The following is a 12,805-nucleotide window of genomic DNA, read 5'->3' on the forward strand; positions in this document are numbered from 1 at the left end:
AACTGCCCCAGAAACCCTATGAGATGCAGAACAACGGGAATCTGTGGGGAAGGTGTGGATGCTCAGCATGAACTCAAGCCTAACACACGACTGCAACAACCAGGGCAGGAGCAGGTGGCAGCTTGGCAACAGAGGTGAGACCGAACTGCAAGAACCCATGGTGATACAGCCAGAGGAGGAGCATGGCTGAGTCCAGACTAGCGCTCTGGGGGCTGGCGGCTGCCCACGGACCCAGTGGAAGTAGGGGGAAACTTTATCTCACCCCAACCTCCCCACAACAGCACCCACTGCCCAGCTGAGAAAGGATGGGCACTATTTTGGCTTTGGGCAGCAGCTGTGGAAGCCTTAGTATACGTGCACAGCAACTGGCTGGGACAGGACACCATCTTCCTGGTAGCACTGGTAGCAGTGGCAGGGAGAGAGCAAGATTTGGCAAGTGGCTCTTGTGTATGCGTGTGATCCAGAGATTCCAGCAGAGGGAAAACACTGCAGACCCCACTGCGTGGCTGGGAAGAGTGATTCAATGATTACAGGAGAGGGTACAGGGTGTAGTTGGGTCTTTCAGTAATCACTGGGTGCAGATCCATATGCTTGGAGCTCCTTGGTTGTTTGGGCAGGTCATTGCAGCAAGAACTGAGCTCACAGTGAGGACTGTACAAATCATTTTTGTGGTCCATACAGTGGCACTGATGAGTGTTGAACACACTGGGAGCTAATACCCAGGCATTGCTTAGCCTAGAGGTGTGGGGGTGATCACACCAACAGAGGTGACCACTCCCCCGCTTTTGTTAACAAGCGATCTACCATACCCAACTCAGGTGTTACCCTGGATACTCACACCACCCTGGAGCACTGATCAGAGCTTCCTGGCTACACCCACCACACACCTCTTGATATTCACTGAAGGTGCAGACATCCCACTAAGCCACAGAGGCATAGCTCAAAGATAAAAGCCATCCGAGAAAAAAAAAATTAACTTCACAAATGCCTGAAAACAAACACAAATTCAAGAAGCAAGAATAGGAAGACACCATGACCTCCCCATCCCCAACAAAGGAACACAACATTTCAATATTAGAATGTGAAGATGAAGAGATTGATGAAGTGCCAGAAATGGAATTCAAAAAATTAATTATCGGATTAGACAAAAGCAACCAGGAGCAAATCCACAGACTAAAGAAAACCATACATGACAAGAGGAAAATTTCTCCCATGAAATTGATTTTTTAAAGAGAAATCAAAATGTAGTATTAGAAATGAAGAACTTAATAGATCAAGTAAAAAATGCAGTGGGAAGCCTGAACAGCAGACTTGCTGAGACAGAAGAAAGAACATTTGAGCCAGAAGACAAATCTGGAAGTCTTTCAGTTAGACAAAAAAAAAAAAAAGAAATTATAAAACTTAAAAACAGTGTTGAATATTTATGGGATACTATCAAACAATGCAATATGAAAAGAAAATGGACTACATGGCCTATTTAGTGAAATAATTACAGAAAACTTTCCTAATTTGGAGAAAGAAAGGAAGCACACAGAACTCCTAATGACATGACCAGAAAAGATTGCTTCACCATGCCACATTGTAGTCAAACTTTCCATAGTAAAACATAGAAGATTCCAAAATGTGCACTGGAGATGTGCCAGATTACTTTCAGAGGATCTCCAATCAGACTCACATCTGACTTCTCATCAGAAACATTACAGCCTAGAAGAGAATGGAGAGACATAGACCAAGTCTTAAAAGAAAAAAAATGTCAACCCAGAATACTGTACCCTGAGAGCTTATCAAGGTTTTGGTATACCATTTATGAGTGAAGGTGAAATAAAAATTTCTATAACAAACAGAAATCGAAAGCATTTGTCACTACTCATCCAGCCTTACAAAAGATGCTTACGGATGTGCTATACACAGAAACACAGAAAGATAGCCATCATTATGAAAGAAGGTGAAGGCAGAAAATCCCCCAGTTAAAGTACAAAACAAATCCAAAGTAAACAATGGAAATATTTATGGGAAAATGGCAGGGCCAATTCATTACTTATCAGTAGTCACATTGAATCTAAGTGGCCTAAGTCTTCAGTTAAAAGATACAGAATGGCTGAATGGATTAAAAAATAAGTCCCATCTATTTTCTGCCTACAAGAAACATTTCATCAACAAAGATACATGCAGAAAAAGTGAAAGGATGGAAAAAGATACTCCACGCTAGTGGAAAGAAAAAGAAAAAAGGCAAGGGTAGCCATCCTAATATCAGGTAAAATAGACTTTAACACAAAAACTGTTAAGAGAAACAAAGGGCAGTATGTAATGATTAGAGAATCAATTCAACAGGAAGATGTGACTATAATAAATGTATACACACCCAATTACATAGTGTCTGGCTATTTAAAAGAAATATTAATGGACCTAAAGGGAGATGTAGACTCCAACACAATATTAATGGGGGACTTTGACACCCAACTTTCAACAATGGACAGATCAACCAGAGAGAAAATCAACAAAGAAACAACACAGCTAATTGACACTATGGACCAAAGGACCTAACAGAAATCAACAGAACTTTTCACCCTATAGTTCAGAATACACATTCTTCTCATCAGTGCATGGAACTTTCTCTAGGATAGACTACATGCTTGGACAAAATAAAGTCTCAACAAATTAAAAAAATTATACCATGCATCATCGCTGATCACAATGGAATGAAGCTGGATCAATGACTCAAGAATCTTTAGATTATATGCAAACACATGGAGACTAAACAACATGTTCCTGAATGAGCAGTGGGTCATAGAAGAAATCAATAGATTAAAAATATTTCTGCGAACAAATAAAGATGACAATGAATCATATCAAACATTAAAGGACATAGCAACACCAGTGTTAAGATAGAAGTTTATAGCAAGCAGTGCCTAAATGAAGAAATTGGGAAGGTACCAAATAAATGAGCTATTAGTGCATCTCAAGGACCTAGAAAAACAGAACACCAAACCCCAAATTATTAGGAGGAAAAAAATTATTAAAATTAGAGACAAAATATACAAAACAAACAAAAATACAAAAGATCAGTGAAATGAAGAGCTGGTTCTTTGAAAAAATAAACAAAATTTATATACCATTGGCCCAGCTAACCAAAAAAAGAAAGATAAGACATAATATAATAAAATTAGAGATGAAAATGGAAATGTAACAATAGACACCACAGAAATAAAAAGAATCATCAAGGATTACTACAAAGAGCTGTCTGCCAACAAACTGTGAAACCTAGAAGAAATGGATAGATTCCTAGACACATACAATCTACCAAAATTGAGTCATGAAGACATAAAAAACCTAAACGGACCAATAAACAAGACAGAAAATCATTTAGTAATAAAGACCCAACACAAAGTCCAGAACTGGTCAGCTTCATTGCTGAATTCTACCAGACATTTAAAGAAGAATTAATTTCAGTTCTTCTCAGACTATTCAAAAGACTTAAAAGGGAGGGAAGTGTCACTCCCCCTCTTCGCGGAGGAACGACACTAGACCCTGCATTGTTCTTTTGTCTGCTCGGCCCTTCCCGGGTTTGCTGCTGGTTCTTCCTGGGTTGGCTGGCAACCCCTTCACCTCTGTGGAGGGGCGGTTCCCCCTGCCACTTTCCCCACTTCCGCGGGGGAGCAGCACACCGCCGGCCGGCTCTCTTGGGGGCTGCTCAGATGTTATCCGGATGTTCCTTCAGAGAGATGTTCCTGGTGCAAGTTGTCTCTCTCCTCCTTTATAGTCCTCTTCCACCAATCCCAACTCTGCTACCCACACGCCGAGCATACTGCTCTCCCCCAATCAGGAGTAGCTCCTGCAGTTCATTGGTCAAACTGGAGGTAGCTGCGTAGAAGCTGTTTACTCCTCTCCCAGCGCCATATGGTGGGAGAGCAGATGCATAGAATAAGTCTTAATTCGAGTAACTTAGTCTAGTCCGAGTTGCTCCCCACAGGGAACTCTACTGAACTCCTCCTATGAAGCCTGTATCACCTTAATTCCTAAGCCAGAAAAGGATACAATAAAGAGAACTATAGAACAATATTCCTGATGAACATAGATGCAAAAATCCTCAACAAAATATTAGCCAGTCAAATCCACGAATACATCAGAAAGATTATTCACTAGGGCCAAGTGGGATTTATCCTTGGTATGCAGGGATGGTTCAATGCTTGCAAATCAATAAATTTAACACATCACATTAACAAACTAAAGAACAAAAATGATATGGTATGGTTATCTCAATAGATGCAGAGAAAGCATTTGATAAAATACAACATCTTTTCATGATGACAATCTTAATCAACAGGATATAGAAGGGACATTCCTCAACACAATCAAAGCAATTTATGACAAACCCTTAGTGAACATCTATTGAATGGTAAAAAGCTGAAAGCATTTCCCCTAAGATCCAGAACCAGAAAAGGATGCTCTCATCATTACTATTTAACATAGTCCTGAAAGTTTTAGCCAGAGCCATTAGGCAAGAAAAAGAAATCAAAGGGATATAAATTTAAAGGAGGAAGTCAAACTATCCTTATCTGCAGATGACATGAAGCTATATATTGGGGAACCAAAAGACTCCACTGAGAGATAATTGGAATCCATAAAAGGGTTTGGTAAAGTTGCAGGATATAAAATCAACACACAAAAATGCCATGGCTGAGAAAGAACACCTAAGATCAATCCCCTTCACAATAGTTTCAAAAATAATTAAATATCTTGGAATAAATGTAACCAACCATGTCAAAGATCTCTACAATGAAAATTGTAAAAGAGTAAAGAAAGAAAGACATTAAAAAGTGGAAAAATTCTCCATGTTTATGGATTGGAAGAATGAACATTATTGCAATTTACAGATTCAGTGCAATCCCAATCAAAATACTAATGACATTCTTTGCAGATCTAGAAAAAATGCTGAAATTCCTATGGAAAAACAAGAGACCCCAAATAGCTACAGAAATCTTATACAACAAAACAAAGCAAGAGGCATCACACTATCTGATTTCAAGACATACTACAGGGCAGTTATAATCAAAACAGCCTGGTATGGGCACAAAAACAGATGTATAGACCAATGGAACAGAATAAAATCTCCAGAAATCAATCCACACATCTACAGCTAACTTTTCTTTGATAAAGGAGCTAAAATCAATCCATGGAGATAAATCAATCTCTTCAACAATGGTGCTGGGAAAGGAGATAAATCAGTCTCTTCAACAATGGTGCTAGGAAAACTGGATTTCCAGGTGCACAAGAATGAAACTAGACCTCTACCTTACACCTTACACAAAAATCTACTCAAAATGGATAAAAGACCTACGTGTATGACTCAATATCATCAAATTACTAAAGAACATTGGAGAAACTCTGGAAGACATTGGCATAGGCAAAGACTTATTGGAAAAGATCCCAGAAGCACAGGCAATCAAAGCCAAAATTGACAAATGGGATTACATCAAATTGAGAAGCTTCTGCACTGCAAAAGAAACATTCAGCACAGTCAAGAGGCAACTGATAGAATGAGGGGAAATATTTGCAAGCTATGTAATGGGTAAAGGGTTAACATCCAGAATATATAAAGATCTCAAATTCAACAATAGCAAAAACAATCCAGTTAAGAAATGGGCAAAGAACTTGTACAGATATTTTTCAAGAGAGGAAATTCAAATGACCAACAGACACTTGAAAAAAAAATGCTCAGGATCATTAGCTATCAGGGAAATGCAAATCAAAACCACAATGAGGTATCACCTAACTCCATTTAGAATGGCTCTACTATAGGAATCGACAAACAGGAAATGCTGGCCAGGATGTGGGGAAAAATGTATCCTAATCCACTGTTTTTGGGAATGTAAATTGGTGTAGCCATTGTGGAAGACTGTATGAAGATACCTCAGAAAACTGAATATGATCCAGCCATCCCATTCCTGAGAATTCACCCAAACCTAAAAAGAAATCATCATCTGAAAGAGTTGTATATACCCCCATATTCATTGCAGCACAATTTTTAATAGCGAAGATATGGAATCAACCCACCAGATGTCTATCAAATGATAACTGGATAAAGAAATTATGATATATATCATATATAAATATACACATATACTATACATATATAATATATATTCACATACATATTATGGAGTACTACTCAGCTGTAAAAAAATGAAATCCTGTCTTTTGCAACAAAATGGATGTGACTGGAAACCATTATATCTAGTGAAATAAGCCAATTCCAAAAAGACAGATATGTTTTTCCTGATCCAAGTTAATTAATAAAGTACCCGAAATGTAATATTTTGGAGTGAAATGGACATTGTGTGATTCCATGATTGTTTACAGCCCTTGTTTCTTCTGTTGAGGGACTGTTTTTTTTTTTCATACTATTTGTTGAACTCTTTTACTTAGTGTAGGGTTAACTTTATGATCATAAAGTAAACTTAAAATAGATCTTGATAAAAATTAAGAGCTAGAATGGGAGAGGGAGGAGGAAGAAGGGATGGAGCATTGGCAGGATGGAGGGTAGGGTGGGAATTATCACTATGTTCCTAAATCTTTATATATGAAATACATGAAATCTTTATAATTTAAATACCATTAAAAATTCTGTCTTTTCTTCTAGATCACCCACAACATGGTTCACTTAGTCTGTTCATATGGAGTAAATGACTACTTTCCCTTAAAAAAAGAGAAATATACTTCAAATCATTACTATCAATCCTAGTTCCTCACTTTAATGTACATGTTCTATATAGATATCTTTGCCAAAAAATAACAATGTTATTATTCTAAAGCTCTGTCTTGGCATGGGTTCTTCATCCCTCAGATTCCATAATCTGTTATGATTGAGGCATCTATTGCATAATTACCAGTATGTGTTTCTCAGGTGGTCATCTGAATTATCTGCTGGAACCCTCAACCCTTAGTTCCAATCATCAAGTATAAATGAACTCCACCAGTGTACCACAAAACTGCTAGGGAAAGAGCATGAATGGATACTGAAATGCTTGACCAGACTAATAATAAGGCAGATAAAATGAAAACTGCAGGAGGATACCCTTTCACTTCTGTCTTATTAGTAGGGACATTAAGTGTTGGTGAGAATTTAGTTCTAAAGATAATTTTAATTGATACAGAAATTTTGATATAAAAATTTCACATTATTCAGCACATTTGAAAATAAATGCACCATTTTTTACCTAGAATTTTTCTCCTTAGGAATATTTAAATAAACAGCAACACCTGTTCATGCACACCAAAGCAGACACACACAAGAATGTGCATGACAGAACTCTATGTAACAGCAAAACAAAAGCTAAAAAGACAGCATGAATAATTATTTCATCAAGAAGGGATAAACAGAGGACATTAAAGACTTCTAAGCAGAGTGAAGCCTGCACAGGTGTTTACTTTTGCAGATATGATGTATTCAATGAAGACTATAAATACAATAAATATGTATCAGATAAATTCAGATCAGATTGAAAGGTATATATAAGAAAATAAAAATAACCAAGAGCCCTATGATCCATAGTTAACAATAGTGAGAACAGAAGGGGGTGGCCACTGCTGTAGATGGGATGGCTTCCCTGACATTCTAGTGTGAATGAGCATTCAGTGTCACTCTGGGTTTCCTAGCTTCCTTTTTTGGCTCCCCAGAGTACTCATTTATTTTCTCCTGTCGTTGAATACAAGCTCCAAGAGGTCAATGGATTTGTTCTGCCTGTTGCTGTATTGCAAAGTCTACATCAATGCCTGGCACACAATAAGTATTTAATAACTATATATTGAGTGAATGAACTAATGAATCAAATTAAATAGGTGCTATTACAGCTTTTTACAACAGGAGCAGCTGTGTGTGTGTATGTGAATATGTGTGTGTATATGTGTTGGAGAATACATATGAATATTAATCATAAATCACATTTAACTATAAAACATTCATCTTATAAAAATATCTGTCTATAGTTTTTTTTTTCTGGTTAGGTTGTCTATAGTTTTTAAAGAGCATTTTACCTGGATAATATCAGTGTCTGTTTTTCCTTCTGATTTCTGAACCACAATAACATCTGAGGTTGAGGCAGTAACAAGTTCTTCACTATCATTTCTTCTATTTTCAGTGGACAAACAGCTGTCCTTGAATGTTCTAGATTAAGAAAATGGGAAGGAAAAAAATCATGTAAAAGTCACATAAAATCCCTAATCTAAAAATGTATCGAGAACTTCAACCCAACAACAAGAACAAAAACAACCCAATTAAAAAAATAGGCAAAGGTCTTGGCTAGACCTTTTTCTTAAGGAATTATACAAATGGATGATAAGCACAGGAAAAGATGGTTTTAATGTAATTAATCATTAGGGAAACACAAATCAAAACCATATCATCTCATACCCATTAGAATGGCTAATATAAAAAATAAGAAATGAGCTCTCACCCATTACAGGTGGAAATTAAAATGATACAGCTACTGAGGAACACAGTAAGAAGTTTCCTCAGAAAGTTAAATGTGGCAGTGTATGACCCAGCAATTGCGTTTCTAGCTCTGTACCAAAGAATTGAAAGCGGGGACGCAACAAGATATTTGTGTACCTTCAAGGTTTATAGCAGCATTATTCACTATGTTAAAAGGTGAAATTAACCCAAATTTATACAAATAGATGGCTATATAAATAAAATATGATCTCTGTAATGGAATATTCAAACTGAAATGAAAATCTAATGTTTGCTACCATGTTTTAAGCACTGAAAATATGCTAAATGAGGTTAAGTTATACGAAAAAGGACAAATGTCACCTGATTCCACTTATGTGAGGTACCTAGAAATAGGGGAAGTTCATAGGATAGGCAGTGGAGTACAGTTTATTAAGGCTGGAAAAACAGGGAGGATTATGGTTCATGGGTAACTCATGGAGCTTCAGGATGGTGAAAAAGTTCTGCAAATGGATGATGGCAATGTACAGCACTGTGGACATATTTACTGTCACTCAACTGCTGCTTAAAATGGTTACAATGATCAATTTTGTATTAGTTGCGTGTTACCGCAATCATCAAAATCATGTCTCATTTCATCAGGAAGAGAAAAACTAAGAAGTACAAATATTCTACAAATCTTACCTGGGTGAAAGAATAGAAAAATAAGGCATTTTATAGAAAAGGAAAATAAATGAATAGAAAAATATAATTTTAATTATGAATATTGGGAAGATGAAGTAAAAAATAAACCAAAAGATAATTTTAAATTTTTTTTTAAATTTTAAAAATTTTTATTTGAGAGGCAGAGAGAGAAAGAGAGAGAGAGCCAGCCAGCCAGCCAGAGCTCTTATTCACTGGTTCACTCCCCAGATGCCCGCAAAAGCTAGGATTGGACTGAGGCAGGATCTAGGGACCCAATCCAGATCTCCGACTGGGTGAGCAGGACCCAACTACTTGAGCCATCACCTGCTGCCTCCCACAGTGCACATTCAAAGGAAGCTGGAATGGAATCAAACCCAAGTAGTCTGGTGTGTGATGTAGGCATAGTAACCAGCAACTTAACCACTAGGCCTAACACCTGCTTCTGAAATGGATAAAGAAGCCTAAAGCATGGGGCTATATGTGGGGAGCAACTCGGACTAGACTAAGTTACTGGAATTAAGACTTATTCTATGCATCTGCTCTCCCACAATATGGCACTGAGAAGGGAGAAACAGCTTCTACACAGCTGCCTCCAGTTCAACCAATAAACAGCAGGACCTGCTCCTGATTGGAGGAGAGCAGTGTACTCGGCGTGTGGGTAGCAGAGTTGGGATTGGTGGAAGAGGACTATAAAGGAGGAGAGAGACAACATGCACCAGGAACATCTAAGGGGAACATCTATCCGAAGGAACACCTGTGCAGCCCCCGAGAGAGCCGGCCGGCGGTGTGCCGCTCCCCCGCGGAAGTGGGGAAAGTGGCTAGGGGGAACCGCCCTTCCACAGAGGTGGAAGGGTCGGTAGCCAACCCGGGAAGAACCAGCAGCAAACCCGGGAAGGGCCGAGCAGACAAAAGAACAACGCAGGGTCCTGTGTCGTTCCTCCACGAAGAGGGGGAGCGACATAATGGTGCCGTGACTCGGATAGGAAACCTAGGAGGGAAGAAATGGGAAGAAGTGGGAAAATACCAGAGAGAGAGACTAGCAAAGAGCCTAGGGAAAAGCCGGACAGAAAAGGTGCCGGAAGAAGCTATCAAAAGCCTAGGCATAGACTCAAATACGGACTACGGGGGGAAGCTGGGAGAAATCTCTAAGGTCGAAAGCAAAAGTGAAAGCTAGAACAAACAGACTCGGATACGGACTGTGGGGAGAAGCCAGGAGAAATGAGGGAGGAATATTGTTGGAAGAAAACTTAGGGAAACATACCGGGTAGAGAAAAATGTTAGGGAAATTGAAGCTGCGGGGGCAGGCCGAGGCGGAGACGTAAGCCAGCTTGGAATTCTTTAAGTCAGCCCGGGGAGCAAAAGGCGAAAAGTTAAACCAGAGGTGGAAACGTGGGCCAGGTTGGAATCTGTCAGATTAGCCCGGGGAGCAAAAGACGGGAAGCCAAACCATAAGGCGGAGACGCGTAAGCTAGGTTGAATTCGCCAGGTTAGCCCGGGGAACTTAGATTGAATACCGGTGGCGGAAACGTAAGCTACGCTGTGTGACTTGTGGAAGCCGCCACGTGCAGAGATAGCGCGTGGGGCGTGAATAGATAGGGAACGTGGGGCTAGCGTGGAGGCCGTGGTGCGGGCGCGAAGGGGCGCGGAGACCGCGGACTGCGCGCGAAGCCGGGAAGCCGCGCAGATGAGAGAAGCGCGGGCTGAAGCGGCTCAGAGCCGGGAAGCCGCCGAGAAGCAGCCTCGGGGCGGGCGCCGGGAAGCCGCAGGGATAAGAGAAACAGAAATTTAGAAGTAAAATGAGAGAAATAGGAATGCTGGCAGATAGAAGTAAAATGGGAGAGATAGGAATGCCCGGAGATAGAGAAATAGAGAAAAATAAGGCCTCCCCTCATCATGGCAATGAGAGAGCTTGGATTCGGTCTGCCTGATTAGGGAGGTGGTGAGCACCTGCGGGCGGCTAGCAGCTTATGCGCCGCAGGTCACCAAAGACAGGCACAAATTAACATCAATAAGTCTCCCCACAATACTGTAATGAGAAGGCTTGGATTTGGTCTGCCTGATTAGTAAGGCGATAAGCACCAGCAGGCAGCTCGACCAGAGTATGAGCTGCAGGTCACCGAAGATAAGCACGAATCAACACCAATAAGTCTCCCCACAATACGGCAATGAGAAGGCTTGGATTCGGTTTGCCTGATTGGTAGGGCTTGTAAGCACCTGCAGGCAGTTCTAGCAGAGCAGAGCATGCGCTGCAGGGCACCGAACACAGGCACGCATCAGCGCCTAAAAACCTCCTCACAACATGGCGAAGAGAGGACCCGGATTCGGTTTGCCTGATTGATAGGGCTTGTAAGCACCTGTGGGCAACTCTAGCAAGCAGAGCAGAGTGTGTGCCGCGGGGCACCGAAGACAGGCGCGTATCAACGCCAAAAAATAAAAAGAAAGGGGGATCTGTGGGGAGCAACTCGGACTAGACTAAGTTACTGGAATTAAGACTTATTCTATGCATCTGCTCTCCCACAATATGGCACTGAGAAGGGAGAAACAGCTTCTACACAGCTGCCTCCAGTTCAACCAATAAACAGCAGGACCTGCTCCTGATTGGAGGAGAGCAGTGTACTCGGCGTGTGGGTAGCAGAGTTGGGATTGGTGGAAGAGGACCATAAAGGAGGAGAGAGACAACATGCACCAGGAACATCTAAGGGGAACATCTATCTGAAGGAACACCTGTACAGCCCCCGAGAGAGCCGGCCAGTGGTGTGCCGCTCCCCCGCGGAAGTGGGGAAAGTGGCTAGGGGGAACTGCCCTTCCACAGAGGTGGAAGGGTCGGTAGCCAACCCGGGAAGAACCAGCAGCAAACCCGGGAAGGGCCGAGCAGACAAAAGAACAACGCAGGGTCCTGTGTCGTTCCTCCATGAAGAGGGGGAGTGACAGCTATATGGGAGGTGTTATAAGGAAGATGCAGATTAGCACACAGGCAAATAGGGAAAAATAAAGAGAAAAAAATAAGTCTATGTAAATAAAATAGATGGGATAAAAATCAAAGCATATCAATCAACTAAATGTGAAAGGCTTGATTTCCCCATCAAAATATGGAAATGATCAGGTTGGGTTAAAAACCAAAGTCAAATTATAATGGCATTCATGAAATAGGTGAAAAAGCTTGAGAATATGGGTATTAGGAGTTTCTGGCAGCAAGAGCATGACAACATTCCATCACTGTAACAAAATACTTTATAAAGCATAGAGGTTTATTTTGGTTCACAATTCTGGAGACTCACAGCCCTGGAACCAGCAGGACTGGACGGTCTGTCCTCTGGTGATACTGTCCTTGCTGGGAGAGCCCAGGGTGGCACAGAGCAACACATGGCCAGAGACAGACCACCCAAGTGTCTATGTGGTCTCTTACAAAGCCAGCAGGAGACAATCAGGGGCTCCATTCTGATGGCTAATCCAAACCAAGAACTAGGATCCCACCTTGGAACACTGTGACCAGGTTAAGTTTCCAACCTCTTATACCATTAACATAGGACTTTGGGTACCAAACTCCTGAGTTCAGAGGGGCAGCCACAGCACAATACGATTCTGTTTCTGAATCTTTCTAAATCTTTGTATAGAATTCAAACAGAGGAATCAGGACTGCCAAAGAGAAAACTCCATTGTTTAATCTTCAAC

At 40.7% G+C, this 12,805-nt stretch overlaps 1 protein-coding gene across 1 annotated transcript in view; it reads right to left on the reverse strand.

Moving 5' to 3' along the window:
* DNAH14 (dynein axonemal heavy chain 14) overlaps positions 1-12,805 on the reverse strand; it is a 321,439-nt gene that overhangs the window by 257,930 nt on the left and 50,704 nt on the right. Inside the window, exon 12 of the mRNA XM_089311474.1 lies at positions 8,035-8,164. Within this exon, the coding sequence (XP_089167600.1) occupies positions 8,035-8,164 (130 nt within the window). The remainder of the gene's footprint in view (positions 1-8,034; positions 8,165-12,805) is intronic.

This window comes from Oryctolagus cuniculus, chromosome 13 (assembly GCF_051225735.1).
Source record: "Oryctolagus cuniculus isolate XC-2025 breed Fujian yellow rabbit chromosome 13, ASM5122573v1, whole genome shotgun sequence".
NCBI lineage: Eukaryota > Metazoa > Chordata > Mammalia > Lagomorpha > Leporidae > Oryctolagus > Oryctolagus cuniculus.